Below are 18105 nucleotides of genomic sequence, written 5' to 3'. Positions count from 1 at the left end.
GAGTGTTTGTTGTTTACAATGTTGTTTGGTGGTTCTGCTTTTTATTTCTTTAGATAAAAATGCCTTGAATAAAATATTTTTTAAAAAAGGAACCACGAGACATCTTCAGGCCTGCAAACATTTTCACCCAGATTCTTAAGGATTGTAAATAAGTGTAAGATTGTAAATTCCTGTTATAATTTCTAGTAATCCAAGTGCGTTATGTCTCCAGAAATCATGTTATCTTATGTCTGCGTTTGGCAAATAGTCTGTTTTGTTTTGCATTTTGTGATGGGATACCATTTATGCTTCTGAATTAAATTTACGAAAAAGCCTGCTGTTTTTCAAATCACAGAGCTAAACGTTTTGCGGGGTGGGTAGGGGGTGTTAAAAGATTCCTGGAACGATGCATCTTGTGGTCAGTATTCACTTCAAGCCTCTGTGACATCATTTTTCATGGCGTTAAGTGCTGTGGAGTCTACTTGGAGAGTGTGGTCAGTCTAGAATTTGGTGTCACCAAACGTTGCAGCTTTGTTAGATGCAAATGGCTGTGATTCAGCCTCTGCTGAAATTCCTTGGTAGGTCTATCAGTGCCTCAGAATTGTGTCATGAAAGTGGGTGGGCTTCCAGTTGCCAGTGTGATTAGGTGGGAAACCAGTAAGTTAGATGTCAATGAGGCCAAGGTGTAAAATTAGCATGGGATTTAAACCGTGGGGCAGCAAATCTAATTTGCACCTTACCTCATCTGAAATATGACCATTAAAATCGACCTTATTATGAGGCAACACGGTGGTGCAGTGGCCAGCACTGCTACCTACAACGCTGAGGGCCTGAGATCAATCCCGGCCCAGGTCACTGTCTGTGGAGTTTGCACATTCTCCCCGTGTCTGTGTCGGTTTCACCCCACAAAGGTGTGCAGTTTTGGTGGATTGGCCATGCTAAATTGCTCCTTAATTGGAGAAAAATAATTGGGTACTCTAAATTTATTTTTAAAAATTGGCCTTATTGTTTTGGATTTTATGTGCCTCCTTGATATTCTGCTGCAGTGCTGGGAAGAAGAAATGTTGCACACTGCTTTACATTTACCATCTTTATTGATCCTCCAGAATCCAAAATATTAACCAGTTGGATGGATCCTTATGTTGCTTTTTTTAAGAGAGGTAAAAATGAATCTGTATGGTCATCACGCATGCCCCAACAAAATTGACAAAAAGTTAATGTTTATCGGTCATTACAGTTTTCACAGTGGGACTGGTTGCGACAGTATTAGCGCCACGGTCCCAGGTTTGATTCCCGCTTGGGTCACTCTGTGCGGGTCTGCACGTTCTCCCCGTGTCTGCATGGGTTTCCTACGGGTGCTCCAGTTTCCTCCCACAAGTCCCAAGAAAAGATGGGCCTGTTAGGTGAATTGTACGTTCTGAATTCTTCCTCATTGTACCCGAACAGGCACCGGAATGTGGCGACTAGGGGATTTTCACAGTAACTTAATTGCAGTGTTAATGTAAGCCTACTTGTGACAAAAGTAAAGATTATTATTATTGTTAAATAGCATTCCTTGACAATAAAAGCAAATTACTATGGGTGATGGAATCTGAAACCAATAAAATATGCTGGAAAATTTCAGCAGTTCTGGCTGCATCTGTAGGGAGAGAAAAGAGCTACGTTTTAATTCCAGATGACCCTTTGTCAAAGCTAAAAGACATAGAAAGTTGGAAATATTTATACTGTGAAGTGAGAGAGTGAAAGATGAGTCATTGTCACAGAAACCAAGGGAACAGAGTGCTAATAGCCACAGAAACCAAGGGAAAAGTGTGCTAGTGGCGGTCCCCAGAGAGAGCAAAAGGTGTGAAAGGCCAAACAGCAGAGAAACTAACATCAGTGGGTAAACTGTGACAGGTGTAGATGTGGGGGGCGGGAAGTGGGAAGCAAAGAGGAGAAAGGGTAAGGAAAGAGGGGATAAGATTGGGGGGGGGGGATAAATATATATAAAGAAAAACAAGAAAGAAAGATGGTAAAAGACAGTTAAAATGAAATGGGATGAAAGCAAAGGGGTCGAGGTAGAGTAGACTAATCATCTGAAGTTGTTGAATTTGATGTTGAGATCGGGAGGCTGTAGCATGCCTATCCGGAAGATGAGCTTCACTGGAATATTGCAGCAGGCCAAGGACAGACATATGGACGTGAGAGCAGGGTCTTGTGTTAAAATAGCTAGCAACGGGAAGGTCATGGTCCTGAATGCGCACAGACCGAAGGTGCTCAGCAAAGCGATGACCCAGTCTGCGTTTGGTCTCTCCAATATGTGGTGATCCTAAGTGTTCGTATTTAAGCAGATCAGGTAAAACTAGAGCACTTTGACACAACAGGAACAGTTTATAGGAACTGACATTTTGTGATGCTGTGTTTGTTGTTTTATTTATTTTTGGTCATTTTGGCTCATTTTAGCAGTTGAAGATCTTCTTGGAAAAGTATCTCTTGATGTTTGTCTTGATGTTGCAAAATTACTCTTGGAACATAACCGGTCAGTGAAATCATTTTAAAGTAATCCATATCTTACTTCAAGATTATTGGCTTGATTTTTGTTTTTAACTATGTGGGCATTGAGGATGAGCTTGGTTCGTATAAGGTGTGTCAGATTCTTTTTTTTTTGCATGTTCAGTGATGTTTAATATCAAAGTGTTCAGACTGAAAATTAACCTGCATATGTTGGTTTGAATTTCCCGACAAACCTTTTCAGTATCACATTTTACATTCATAGGTTTGTGGGGAATGATCCTTTTGCAAATTCTTGGCTCCACATTTCACATTCCGTGCCCGTATGTAAATTTTGAGGGTTGTTAATGAATCGATTAAATCACTTGGAATCTTTTATTTTCAAATTTGTCAGCCATGGCTCATTGGTAGCATGCTTGCTTCTGAGTCATAGGTTCTGGGTTCAAGTCCCACTGCAGGCTTGAGCACAAAGATCAATTGAAAGTGCTGCCTTTCAGGTGAAACATTAAATCAAGGCCCCCAACTGCCTGCTCAGGTGGATGTAAAACATCCAATAACTATTTGAAGAAGAGCAGGGGAGTTATTCCTGGTGTTTGGGCCAAATCTTTTTCTCAATTAACATCATAAAAACAAATTAGCTGGTCATTGTCATACTGCTGCCTGTGTGAGTTGCTTGCCCAAATAGCTGTCATGTTTTCTGCATTACAACTGTGACTACTTCAAAAGTATTGCTGGAAAGAGATGTTGCTGAAGTTATTTGTCTTCCACTGATTAGGGCAAATGCAAGAAAGCCAATTTTCAAACAGTCCCAAAACTTTATACTGCTGAAGAAAAGGAGTGCTGATTGGTTGGCAAATCGACTAGCTAAAATGTTGTCATGGATAAATCAATGGTGCACGTCCAGTTAATTCAAGGCTTCAACATCTTCAACTCCTTTTGTTCGCAGAGAATAAACCTCTGCTTGTTGACTGATTTGTCTTTAACCATTCAGCACTGCTTTTCTCCTATGAATTCTTGTGTTTGTCCTGAAAAATGCAAGACAAAAGTTTTGGAAACATGTCTTCTCAGCAATATTGAATTCCTAAAGTCGATTGGCTGTAAAGTGGTTTGGATGTGTTGTGATCGTAAAAGGTGCTACATATGCCAGTCTTTTTCCATTTTCATCAGCCATTTTTCCCATTAATTAGAATTTCTAATATCTCAGATAAGGTTGTAAGCAAAATAAAACAAAATTACCTCAAGAAGTGTAAATATGTTTATCTTTATATTCTGAGGGTGCAATTTTGTTCCCATTGCCATATCTTTTTCTCCATGGTTCAGAATGTCCTGAATACTAATGCTACAGTAATAGTGCATCTACAGCATTTGCTATTCTTTTGTATAGATGTTCCAGGAATTATTGCACAAGTGAGCTTTAGAGTACCCAATTATTTTTTTCCAATTAAGGGGCAATTTAGCGTGGCCAATCGACATAATATGCACATCTTTGGGTTGTGGGGGTGTAACCCATGCAGACATGGGGAGAATGTGCAAATTCCACACTGGCGGTGACCCAGGGCGGGGATTCGTACCTGGATCCTCAGCACTGCAGTCCCAATGCACAAGTGAGCTTTTTTAATATATATCCTACCCCAATGTTTCCTGGGACATTGCATCTTTCTTTTGAGGCACTGGCCAAAATATTTTGTGTTAACAAATAGCTCCACCCCTCATTGAAAGTAGTGCAATAGTATTTTTCCTTCATTAAAACAAATTTATTTTCTGGCTGCTTGCAGACATATTGATGAAGAAAGATGCATATAAATCTGGCTGTGTCTACCCCAATTATAGGAAAATTCAGGTTTATGATCTCCAGGATATATGAGTATTAGATTGTGATAACTACTAGGAGTGCTTATTGCTGAAAACATCAATATAATGCTGACTTATTAACGCCATGGCTTTCAACAGAGATGGATTATCGTTTGAATTTCTGACTACTTTGTCCAAGCAGTTTGAAACCAGTCATGACATTGGAAAAGTTTTATTAATGCATTTTATGCAACTGCTGCAGAGAGGAAAGGATGCACTTGCCATGCAGAAGATCGAAGGCATTATTGCAGGTAAGAGATTGTCAAGAGGATTAGGCAATCATCTTATAATAATTGGTTATATTATTCATTGCTCTGGAGCATGCTTACTGTTAAGAGCACTTTGGTTAATGTTCAGTCTGGCAAAGTTGAACCTATTGATGTGATTTTAGAATGTAGCATCAGAAAGCAATGTACATTCAATTTTTTCCAGTTCACTGTTGAATTTAGGCACCATTTTATTTTCCAGCAGACATTTAGACATTAAGACGGCCATTTTCCATAAAGTGTGTAGGGGCAGCTCACACAGTGCCATAGACACAGGAAAGAGACCTGACAAAATTTCCACTGTCTTTTCATTTAAATAATAAAGCTGTGGGAGGGTGAGTCAAAATCTACATGAGCAGCAGAAGTGATAAGATACTGTACCTTAGAGGGGCATTTGCATTTCCTGGTCATCCTGAGAGAACTCTTTAGACTAACTTATATTTTTACCAAGAAACTTATTTTTATGTATTGTATACCTGCCAATGAAAGATTTCAATAATATTGATGTGAACCATAAATGAGATCCCATGCTAAAATTTCAGCCGTGTTTTGCCACAAAATATATTTTTTTGTTAATCTACCGCATGAATAGAATCTTGCCTTAATAAAGAGAAATCTATTAAACTCTTCAAATGTTGTTTCCTTTGTTCACCATCAAAATATGTGTCGTGTGTTTTATTGGTTAGAACATTAGTCACCCCTTTTTAGCTTCCTTGAGATGATCTGCAATTTTTGCCTCCTTTTCGTGCTCCTTCAACACATTTATTCTTCACGTTTGCCTGAACATTGTCTTTTTCCAATATTTGTAACTGGATTTTGGCAAGAGATGCACTATAGATTAAATTGAAAAATATTCCTTTTATTGAGGAACCAAGGTGAAAGGCCCACACATTGGGCAGAATTAATAGAGCCCAATGGACTGGTAAGAGGGGACGGGAACTGTAGAATTGGACAGTTTTGTAACTCCTTCACGATTCACAGGGACGACCTGATTGATCTCTCAATAGGGCTCGTGGAGTACGAGCTCCCCCACTGTTGCGCGGAGGCTGAAAACTGGGCTTGTTAATTCTCTGAGATAAAACCAGCCCAGGAAGGAGCAAGTAAATCAGATGGGCCCGGCTGGGACTTGGGACTGTTGCTTTGTTGCTGTATTTCCTAACTATGAGTAGGAAATAAAGTACGTTTGACAAATCTTTTTGGGTCTTTACATTGACTATGCTATTGGCGACGAGGATAAAAGAGAACAACAGATGCAACAGCAGGCCTCTCGGACTCCGGCTGCAAATGAGCAAGGTTTCTGCAAATGAGCACGGTTTGCACTGTTTCTTAAATGCCCCAGACTCCCAAGACATTTGAGGAATTGGTAGTGCTCGTGACCAACCACTACGACCCCATGTCATTGTTCATTATCGAAAGATACCAAATTAACATGACCGAGAGAATCCCAGGGGAGTCTGTTACTGAGTTTCTAACACGATTAGGCACACTAGGATATGTGCTGCTGAAGCGAGCACTCAGTTAGGCAAACTGACGAAACACTGTGACTATGGGCTATTCCTATCCAAGATGCAATGAGACTTCCTTGTTTGTAGAGTAAACAACATGACGACCGAGAGGAAACTGCTGACTGGACCGTCATTGGATGTCAAAAATGGGCACTTGGATCTCCCTCTCACAGGAGACTGGGAAAATGAGTCCAGGAGTTCCTGGGTCAGACGGGGATGGAGGTGACTGGCGTAGGCCCTCCCCATTCAAACAAGCGGCGCCCCCTCGGAGTGGGACCTTTGGGATCCTGTCCATGCTCGAACACCGTCCGACACATGAGCCGAGGGCCGCTGCAGCCGTGCGAGGCTTCTCCTTAGAACCACACTGGAGGAGGATTCATAGAGATGCAGCAACTGTGTCTGGACGAACTGCATGGTCTGCAACGCCGGGTCAGCTAACAAGCACGTCACCCTGGTTGTGGAAAACACCTTCCTAGAGCCAGGACCCTCCACCTAGAGAAGCCTGACGAGGATGAGTGCATACAGTTGAATTGCATCATCACACAGAAGGTTTCCCTCATCAAAATCACTTTTCAGGTGAATGGTCATCCAGTCGAAATGGTGCTGGACACGTGGGCTGCAATCTCAGTGATAAGATGGCAGATTCTCAAAAAGATCAGCACTGGAATTTAGCATTTGAACGTAAGGGACACCGAGGCAGGGTTGGTAACATACACGGGGGAACCGCCATCCATCGCAGGTACAACAATGACCCCAGTTGCCGACAGATAGAAGTTCGTCATGTTGCCCTTGGCAATAGTGCAGACTCCCGGCTCGAGTCTGCTGGGCTGTGATTAGCTCCAGAGGTTCTGTTTAGCCTCAGTAAGAAGTTTCACAACACCAGGTTGAAGTCCAATTGTTTATTTGAAATGACAAGCTTTCGGAGCACTGCCCCTTCATCAAGTGACTTCACTTGATGAAAGGAACAGTGCTCCGAAAGCTTGTTATTTCAAATAGATCCTGTTCGACTATAACCTGGCGTTGTTATGAGACTTCTTGCTGTGTCCATCTCAGTCCAGCGGCGGCATCTCCACATCTGTTTAGACTGGCAGCGGATTTTCAAGGTGGGCACTGGGGTATTGTACAAAATTCTGAAGAAGAACCTGGAAATCTTTGAGAAGGGCCTGGGTAAAATCAAAGGTAGCATGGCCGAGATGCACATAGACTCTGAGGCCCAACCAAAGTATTTCAGGGCCAGCCCAGTTTCCTACGCATTGCTGACAAATGTGGAGGATGAATTCAATTGCATGGAAAGCCTCGGGGTTACCCAGCCAGTACAATTTGCAGAATGGGCAGCACCTGTAGTTCCAGTAGAGAAACCAGACAAAATTGTCCGCTTGTGTGGTGATTATAAGCTAACAGTAACCAAGGCCTCTCATTTGGACAGATACCTGATGCTGCGAATAGAGGACCTCTACGCAAAGTAGGTGGGAGGATACACTTTTTTAAAACTCTATATTATTCACACATACCTCCAATTGGAGCTGGACACAGATTCCAGAAAATGTGTGACCATTAATAGCCACATAGGCCTCTAGGAATATACAAGGTTGCCATGCAGAGTGTCATCAGCTTGGAGGAAATCTTTCGCGGGTTTTCAAGAGTGGCGTCTGCTTTAAGAGAGGAAAATGTATTTTCTACGCCAAAGATGTGATGTACTTAGGTTATTATGTTGACCGGGATGGCCTGCACCCAGTAGAGGAGACGATGCGAGCAATCAAAAAGCCCCCATGACACAGAATGTGACTGAATTGCCGTTGTTCTTTGGACTGGTGAATTATTATGTTAAATTTATCCCTGACCTGGTGACGGTCCTTGACTGCTGCACATGCTTCTGATGAAACATCAAAATGTGTGTTACAGGAAAAAGCCTTTGCCACGGTGAAGCAGCAATTGTCGTCATCAGAGTTGTTGACCCATTACGACCCATCAGCCCCTTTTGGTCACTTACGATGCCTCTCCGTACGGAACCAGGGCGGTTTTATCACACCGCATGGATGCCGGACAGGAGAGACTGACAGTCTATGCATCCCAGACTGTGGCCCCTGCGGAACGTGATAATGTCCAGATTGAGAAAATAGGGCTAGCCGTTGTCTTTGCGATGAATAATTTTCACCAGTATGTGTGTGGGTGTCAGGTCACCATCATAATGGACCAGAAGTCACTGCTCGGATTGTTTTAAGAAGACCAGGCAATTCCACCAATAGCATCTGCCCAGATACAGCGATGGGCCCTCTTGTTAACAACGTACGATAACAACGTACGAGTATGGGTTTGAGCATCACCTGGGCACGCAGTTCTGAGCTGACTCTCATTGCCGACACTCTTTCTCCCCCCTCCCCACAAGGACTGACGAGGTCGTATTGATCTTAAATTTCATGAATGCCTTGCCAGTGCCGCTGAACAAATATGCGATTGGACACAGAAGGTCCCACTGTTGGCAAAGTTATGCCAAGGGTAAGTGTGGAAGGGTGTTTTTCTGAATGGAAGGTTGTGACTAGTGGTGTTCCACAGGATCTGTGCATGACCCTCTTGTTTGTAGTGTACATAAACTATTTGTAGGAAAATGTAGACAGTCTGATTAGTAAGTTCACGGATGACACCAAGGTTAGTGGCATGGCAGATAGTGCTTGAGGATTATCAGAAGATACAGCAGGACATAGATAGGCTGGAGACTTGGGGCAGAGAATGGCAAATTGTGTTTAACCTGGACAAATGTGAGGTAATGCATTTTTGTAGGTCTGACATAGAGGGGAAATATACCGTAAATTGCAAAACTCTTTGGAACACAGAAAGTCAGAGTGATCTGGGCGTGCATGTCCACAGATCTTTGAAGGTAAGTACACAAGTGGACAAGGTAGTCAAGAAAGCATAACGGAATGCTTGCCTTCATTGGACATGGCATTAAGTATAAAAACTGGCAAGTCATACTACAGTTGTATAGAACCTTGGTTAGGCCGCACTTGGAATAATATATTGCGCACAATTTTGATCGCCACACTACCAGAAGAATGTGGAGGCTTTGGAGAGGGTGCGGAGGAGGTTTACCTGGATGTTGCCTGGTCTGGAGGGTGTTAGCTATGTAGAGAGGCTGAATAGACTCGGACTGTTTTCATTAGAAAGACGGAGGTTGAGGGGTAACGGAGGTTGATAGAGGTCTACAAGATTATGAGGGGCATGGATAGAGTGGATGGGTAGGCACTCTTTCCCAGAGTGGAGCGGTCAGTCACCAGGGGGCATAGGTTTAATGTCCTTGAGGCAAAGTTTGGAGGAGTTGTGCGAGACAGGTTTTTTTACGAGGGTGAGTACCTGGAATGCGTTGCCACGGGAGGTTGTGGAAGAAGATACGTTGTTCAAAAGACATCTTGACAAACATGGATAGGATGGGTATAAAGGGATACGGCACAAGGAAGTGCTGAGGGTTTTGGCAAAGGTTAGAATGATGACTGGTACAGGTTTGGAGGGCCAAAGGGCCTGTTCCTGTGTTGTATCCTTTGTTCTATGTCATCTTACATGGGTGCCAGCAAGGGAAACTGCCAAAGGAGCAGTGGGTTTTTGTGACCAAGCAGGAAGAGCTTGGTGTGGAGTTCGGCATCCTTCTGTGGGGAGCTCACGTTGTGATCCCACGCCAGGTCAGGCAGATCATAATTCAAGATCTGAACAGTGGGCATCCGGGGGTGTTAAAAATTAAAATGCTATTCAGGAGTTACGTACGGTAGCCAGGCCTCTATGCTGAAATCAAGCAACTAGCCCAGCAATGCACCACATGCCAAGAGCATCAGAAGCTCCCACCAGCCACATCACTCCACCCATGGAATGGCCGGGTCGGCCTTTGGATGCGCCTATATGCAGATTTAGCCGGACCTTTTCAAGGCTCAATGCTCTTACTGATAATTGACACTCATTCCAAATGGCTAGATGTTCATCGAATGTAGTCCATCACTTCAAAGGCCACTGTTGAGAAACTACGACTCTTCTTCAGTACCCAGGGCATCCCAGAGGTATTCGTCACGAATCCCGATCACCAGGGAGAAATTTTGCACACTTCAACGAAGACTAGTGGGATGAAGCACATCCGGACACCCCAATACATGCTTCCTCAAATGGTTTGACTGAACGAGCGGTATAGACTTTCAAGAAGGTATAAGGCAATAGGCAACAGGATCCATGGAGACGACGCTGGGGGCGCTTTTGTTCAGCTACCGGAGTACGCCACACGTTACGACTACATTGGCACTGGCTGAACTGTTGATGGGCCGGAGGCTCAGAAGCTGCCTTAGCCTGAAGTTCCATGATATCAGCGGAAAAGTATATAAGCGTCAAGACCTTCAGATGCAGTTCCAAAGCTGGCAGAAAGCAAGCCAGAGATTTCCACCAGGTGATGCAGTATATGTCCGCAACTTTAGAGACGATGCACGGTGGATTCCAGAGACCCGTGGTGCGCCAGACTTGACCAACATCATATTCAATAAAAAACACGGGCACAGACAGTATGGAAGCAGTTAGACCACCACCGGAAGCAGGGGACCAGCATCAGAACAAACCCCGCTGGAGGAAGTGTCTTCCAGCCACTCCGGCCCAGCACAATGGGGCCTGGGGACCCCAACACAAATGCATGTAGGATCGGGATACAACATTGATACTCCGAGGGCAGCACGGTGGCCTAGTGGTTAGCACAACCGCCTCACGGCGCTGAGGTCCCAGGTTCGATCCCGGCTCTGGTCACTGTCCGTGTGAGTTTTGCACATTCTTCCCGTGTCTGCGTGGGTTTCGCCCCCACAACCCAAAAATGTGCAGAGTAGGTGGATTGGCCATGCTAAATTGGCCCCTTAATTGAAAAAAAATAATTGGTAATCTAAATTTATAAAAATAAACATTGATACTCAGTCATTCGTGTTCTCTGCTGATGGCATCGTCAGGGGATGGTCGCCAATGGTGCCAACTAAAACGACGGTCCCGAACGTGCCACATGCCACCAACCCAGTCCCACAACAGCAAGTGGTGCAACCGCAGGCAAAGCATAAAAGACAACATCTTCTATTCCCTGCAACAGAGGGACTTTGGGACTTCGGGAGAGAAGGATGTTACAACCCCCACAAGACCCATGGGGACGACCTGATTGATGTCCCCAGAGGGCGGAGTACGTGCACCCCCGCTGAGGGACAGAGGCCCAACAGTGGGCTAATTAATTCCCCGAGATAAAAGCTGGAATCTCAGGATGGTCTCGGCTGGGACTTAGTCTGTTTCTTAGTTGCTGTATTTCCTAGCTAGTCTGTTTCTTAGTTGCTGTATTTCCTAGCTATGTGTAGGAATTTCTTTTGACTCAGCTTTTCTGGACTCCACTCTATGGCAGGTGCTATTTAAATGCCTGGCAAGGGCAGCAAAGGGGAGGAAAGATGCATGAGACTCATTCACCTAATCTGCCTTGACCCTACGTGCAAAAGTAGTGACACATCAGCCAGAGTCACCAATTCCATTGCTGCAATGGCAAGGCAAAAGATGCTGCATGTGGCTGGACAGCTGCAGAATTATGTCACGGGGAAACAACAACAAGAGCAGTGAAAATGGGACATAGGGTGTCCTGAAGCCAAATGAACTGCCTCCAGATGTCGTAATGCTCGTGCCAGAGAGACTTTCACTTTGAAGTGACAGCATAACCTGCAATTAATGGAACCGTTTTGGCACTCGGTGACTTGAGAGTCTGAAAGTCGCCTCCATGCATCCTTCCAGGATCCACCAAGAAACGTGGGGATATCCAGGTAGCGCCTCGCCACTCCATTAAGGAGATCACCATGTTGGAACTGCAGGTCCCTTTCAGAGTTAAGAAAGACAATCTGCAGAGTGAATTGAGAGCAGGTGATGGTCATTGTGACTTGAACTTAATAGCTGAATTTTTCCTCAGTAAGGAGATTGGTTCTGGACAGGGAGATGCAGAAAGTTGGAGTGGAAACCAGTTGTTTGTGCTGAACTATATTATTGCAATGAAACAATTTTGAACCATCAGAATGCCTTCTGCTGCCTAATTTGATAAATAGATATTTAACTGTTTAATAACTAATGTCTTGTTGAAGAGGGCTGGAAAGGTTATGTGCAAGCGCACAAGTGGCGGCAGGCTGGCGCAATGGTTAGCACTGCTGGCTACGGCGCTGAGGATCCAGGTTTGTTCCCGGCTCCGGGTCACTGTATGGAGTTTGTACATTCTCCCCATGTCTGCGTGGGTTTCATGCCCGCAACACTGTGCAGGCTAGGTGGATTGGCGACGCTAAATTGCCCCTTAACTGGTGAATAATTATTGGGCTTTCTAAATTTATTTTTAAATAATTTTAAAAAAAAATTATGTGCTACCGCAATGACTCTGATATCCAGGCAGAGTGGAGTGTTGCCTTCGGGACCATTGAAATCTTTCCACAAGGATTAGGTGTGTTTGATTGCACACATGTGGTCATCAAAGCTCCCTTGAACAAACCTGCAGCCTTCATCAACAGGAAGAGAAGACATTCTATTCAATCGGCTGTTTAGCTCACTGGGCTAAATCGCTGGCTTTGAAAGCAGACCAAGGCAAGCCAGCAGCACGGTTCGATTCCCGTAACAGCCTCCCCGAACAGGCGCCGGAATGTGGTGACTAGGGGCTTTTCACAGTAACTTCATTTGAAGCCTACTCGTGACAATAAGCGATTTTCATTTCATTTCAGTGAAAATGCATTCTGCCAGAACTCACGGAGAATTCATTTGAAGAAAAATATATATTTTTTAGTACCATTTTTCATTTTGTATATCCTTCGATCTCCTTCGCCCAATGCTACAATATGACCCAATGAGGGTTCCAGGATCATAGTTGTCTTCCATGCAAGATTGGCTGTGGACCATGTGGCATAGGTCTCCTGTCTCCGACTTCATGGCCTATGAAAGATAAATGAGATTGCACAGAAAGTACTTGAGCTTTGCTGCCACCAAGAATTTGTGTAACACTTTGCAGAACAAATGCCACAAAGTGTGCAAACACATCCTAGATCAGGGCACTGGTACCAGCTCGACCTGATCATTACCAGTTTCTCAACACATTCAGCACTGACAGTGATACAGATCATTTGTTGCAAATGTCAAGCAAATAAAACCCTGGTTGTTGCCTTTAAAAATTCAAAACAGAAATGCCGTCATCCCTTCAACATCATTCATACTTCCTACCTGAATAAAACACTACTTTGAGTTGCAGTCTAGGGAGAATACACTGACACTGAGGAAGCTTTAGACTCCAGAGAAAACCTGCCCGCCATGACAAAGTTGGAAATTGAATCACAGTGTAGATGTTTAGCAAGTTATTATTCTTGATTTGACATGAGCGAACTTCCAAATACTGATGCTATGCCACCTGAATTCATCATGCACCGGAAGCCGACATTCCTACAGCAAATGAACAGACTTCTCTGTGTAATCTGTTTCCAAAGCATAAGGGATTATTTCGACTCTCCCTTCAAGATGTCCCTTGACTTGTTTAGCCAGGACCAAACACAATATCCCATATAAATTATCTACACCCCAGGGGTCCTTCAAACCTAATCTATACACCATGAGCTAGCTATCTGTAAACAAGTAAATGGTTCTCAAGATCTATTAGCAGAAAATTTCACCTGCAAATTAATGATTACCTTACTTTTAAGACAGCTTAACCACCACCCTAGCAGTCATACTGCTCGCATGCATATTAACCCAGATGTTAACATTACTCCAAGAATTATAAAACATAAAATATGCCAATTTCTTCCATTCATCACAGCAAGAATTGAAACAACTATCTAGACATCTCCCTTTTACGGGAAAAGTAATTGCTAATGTTTTTCTGTTCAGGCTGCAGAACCGGGTTGAAATCCCTGTGTTGATTCACCCAGGGACGCTCTCAATTGACATGATCTCAGTCCGGCAGCTTCAAGAGAAATGTTGTACATAAGACCAATATAAATTGCCAGCATTGGCATCACAAAGACATTCAACTATAAGAGCACAGGTGATCTATTTAAGCTTCTAGCAAAAATTGTCTGCTCTCCAAATTTTCTCAATGTTATCTCCTCTCTCCATGATAATACTGATTAGGTCACCTTTGAAGGGTAACATTGGAACCCTTTGAGATCTATATTAAGGAAGACGTTCAATAGTAAATGGTCAGAGTCTCTCACACAGTTTCATTTGAGAGTCAGCATCAGAAGTCAAAATAATTAGGATATTGCTGTACTGCCATCTATCAATATGGATAACATTACACTGGTTGTTGCTGATAGCTTTACGTTACCTCGGCTCCACAATAGCCACCAATCTATCACTGGTCGTAAAGGGGACCAAGAGAAAACAGAGGCAAGTCAAATTTTGACGTTCTCAGCCTATTGTCTCCTTCAGCAGTAAATGTGACGCCATACTTGAGATGCAAATCTTGGAAAGATGCACAAAAGAGTCTTGTGACAATCTCATTCCACCCACTTCCAGCAGTGCTGGGCTGCTTGCTGCATAAGAACACCAACACACATCATCACACTTCATATTTATTCGCATCCAGTGCACAATCTCTCTGTCCATGTTATCCCATCCAGCAAGGGGACCTCGCTCCACCTTTCTATTTAGGACAGCAGATAAGGATGCAAGTGTTCACATTGCAAATGAGCAAATAACAGCACTGAATAAAGGATGCAACAATATATACACCCATACAATTTAGTAAGATGAAAAGGCTAATCACCAGAATTTAAAGTATAACCACCCATGACATGCTGGTGTATCTGGGTGCTCCTTCAAATACACTTCCGAGTACATTGATGAGGCGTGGCCCTGGCATCTGCAGTGGAGGTAGAGGCACACATCTGATTGAGATACCATATAGCTTGAGAGGAACTTTGTGACTGACCTTTGGAGAACCCTGGCATGCTGAAAAGGTCCTCTACAGGTGCAATTGCCTCTCCTGTGGCCATGTCTACTGAAAGGAGTTCAGTCACTGACAGAGGGACCTGTGAGCAATGGCAACTATGGGAGATGGCAGTCTTGGTGCTTGCCCCAAACCTTACCTGGCCGTTACTGCATAGAGCTCATGGTCAAAGTGATGGTACACAAGCAGATCCAACAGCACAAGAATAGTACGCTGAATCTGGCTCTTCATGACTGCTTCATGCTCTCCATGGTGGAAGACATGGCAGCCTCATGTCCTGGATGGACTCTTCCATCATCGGCGCATGGTTTCTGGCAGCACCACCTGATGTTTCCCTGCTTGTTGCTGCAACACCAGGAAATTCTGTGTGCCCAGTACAACAGCCTCGTCGTCAGCCCACAGCTCAGTATGTGCACGGTCTCCGACAGTTCTCCAACTGCCCTCCCTGTGCAGCTGTGAGGTGTTGATCAGATTGTGAGCCTGAATAGTGTCCTGAACGCATACCCACTTTCATGAAAGTATCTGTGTTGATGGTGGTTGCGGAGTAATGGCATTGTACTGAATTTTCTGAGGTTGCCACATCTCGGAAGTGGAATGCAGGATCCCTGTTAAAGCAACATCCCATCCCTTCTGAGTACGTAAATGTGCATTGGAGAAGAAAACTAACCGAGCAAAGCCCTACCCAGTTCCTCTTTTCATCCAGGCCTAAAGCACCTTTTCATTTAAACCCATCAGTGAACACCGAGCTTGAAGCTTCCTCACTACCTTCATGATGGACTCTGATTTTGCTATCTGCTATAACCTAGAGTCCCTTGCATCCAGCCATGTCGAGAGCCTCCTCACTTGTTGTCAGAGTTGAGATGTCCGGCTTCATCTGTGTTTTCCTGTGTTGTAAGTCCTTTACTCCTGCAAATATGGGGAAAGTGAGTTTCCACACAATAACCAAATTATCCCGTTGTCAGTTGGCATCCTTCATGATGGGGGCTCCCTTGTGTCACATACATCCACTCTCACAATAGTTGGAGGATGCTGGCACTAAGAGGCAGATGCCTATCCCCATATGCAGCTATTCCTCATTAGGCAGTTGCTGCTGGGGTGTACAAACCTTTTACTCGTCCTACCAAGCCGTCCCATGTTGCAACCCACATGTCTTGCCCACGTGAAAGCCACAGTGTACACATCATTCAGTCACACTCATCCTGGCAATGCAAATGTAATGCTGGACCCCATTGCTGCTCACCATCGCTACCACCTCCATCCAGATTTCCTTGGGTTGGGGTAGGGTATCTTTATGCAAGCCATTTGTGCGCAGCCTGGAGGAGAACCTGCAGAGAAACATTGCTGAATTATTGGGCCACCTTGTGTCTGCCCTATAATATTCTCCTGTTTGCAGTCTTCTCCCCTCGACTCTGCACTGGAGACATGGGAGCTAGGGCAGCACTGTAGCATAGTGGTTAGCACAGTTGCTTCACAGCTCCAGGGTCCCAGGTTCGATTCCCGGCTAGGGTCACTGCCTGTGTGGAGTCTGCACGTTCTCCCCGTGTCTGCGTGGGTTTCCTCCAGGTGCTCCATATTCCTCCCTCAGTCCAAAGATGTGCAGGTGAGCTGGATTGGCTATTCTAATTGCCCTGAGCGTCCAAAAAAGGGTAGGTGGGGTATGGAGGTGTGTGGAAAGGGTTGAGGTGTGGGCTTGGATAGGGTGCTTTTTCCAAGGCCGATGCAGACTCGATGGGCCGGGTGGCCTCCTTCTGCACTGTAATTCTGATACATAAATAGAAACGTATAGAAGATAGGAGCAGGAGGCCTTTTGGCCCTTCAAGCCGACTCCGCCATTCATCACAATCATGGCTGATCATCCAACTCAATAGCCTTATCCTGTTTTCTTCCTATAGCCTTTGATCCCATTCTCCCCATGCTATATCCAGCCGCCTCTTGAATATATTCAAAATTTTAGCATCAACTACTTCCTGTGTAATGAATTCCACAGGCTCACCACTATTTGTGTGAAGAAATGTCTGCTTATCTCTGTTCCAAATGGTTTATCCTGAATCCTCAGGCTGTGACCCCTGGTTCTGGACACACCCATCATTGGTACATCTTCCCTGCATCTACTCTGTCTAGTCCTGCTAGAATTTTATAAGTCTTGATGAGATCCCCCCTCATTCTTCTGAACTCCAGCAAGAACAATTCCAACCTAGTCAATCTCTCCTCCTATGACAGTCCTGCCATCCCTGGAACCAGTCTGGTAACCTTCGCTGCACTCCCTCGAGAGCAAGAACATTCTTCCTCGGAGAAGGAGACCAGAACTGCACACAATACTCCGAAGTGTGGCCTCACCAAGGCCCTGTACAATTGCAAACATATCCCTGCTTCTATGCTTGAAACCTCTTGCAATGAAGGTCAACATGCCATTAGCTTCTTTAACCGCTGCTGCACCTGCAAGCTTACCTTCAGCGAATGATGCGATAGGGCACCCAGGTCCCGCTGCACACTCACCTCTCCCAATTTATAACCATTCAGGAAGTAATCCGCCTGCCTGTTTTTGCTTCCAAAATGAAAAATGTCACACTTATCCAAATTACACTGCATCTGCCATTGGTTTGCCCACTCACCCAACCTGTCCAGATCTTGCTGTAGGATCGCTGCATCCTCGTCACAATTCACCGTCCCACCTAATTTGGTATTATCTGCAAACTTTGAGATGTTACATTTTGTTCCCTCATCCAAATCATTAATATATATTGTGACTAGCTGGGGTCCCATCACCGATCCCAGCACTGATTACTGCCTGCCAATTTGAAAAGGACCCATTAATCCCTACTCTTTGTTTCCTCTTTGCCAACCAGTTTTCTATCCACATCAATATATTTCCCCCAATCCATGCGTTTTAATTATGCACAATAATCTCTTATGCGGGACTTTGTCAAACGCCTTCTGAAAGTCCAAATATACCACATCGACTGGCTCCCCCTTGTCGACTGTACTGGTTACCTCTTCAAAGAATTCCAACAGATTAGTCAAGCATGATTTTCCCTTCATAAATCCATGCTGATTCTCACTCTTCCTC

General features: G+C 44.4%; 1 protein-coding gene across 1 annotated transcript in view; it reads left to right on the top strand.

Annotated features, from left to right (window-relative positions):
• tex11 (testis expressed 11) overlaps positions 1 to 18105 on the top strand; it is a 304551-nt gene that overhangs the window by 152474 nt on the left and 133972 nt on the right. Inside the window, 2 exon segments of the mRNA XM_038775694.1 lie at positions 2422 to 2497; positions 4420 to 4571. Of these exon segments, the coding sequence (XP_038631622.1) occupies positions 2422 to 2497; positions 4420 to 4571 (228 nt within the window).

The sequence above is a fragment of the Scyliorhinus canicula genome, chromosome 17 (assembly GCF_902713615.1).
Source record: "Scyliorhinus canicula chromosome 17, sScyCan1.1, whole genome shotgun sequence".
NCBI classification, from domain to species: Eukaryota; Metazoa; Chordata; class Chondrichthyes; order Carcharhiniformes; family Scyliorhinidae; genus Scyliorhinus; species Scyliorhinus canicula.
The sequence above is the reverse complement of the archived record's forward strand: the minus strand, read 5'-3'. Positions and strand labels throughout refer to the sequence as shown.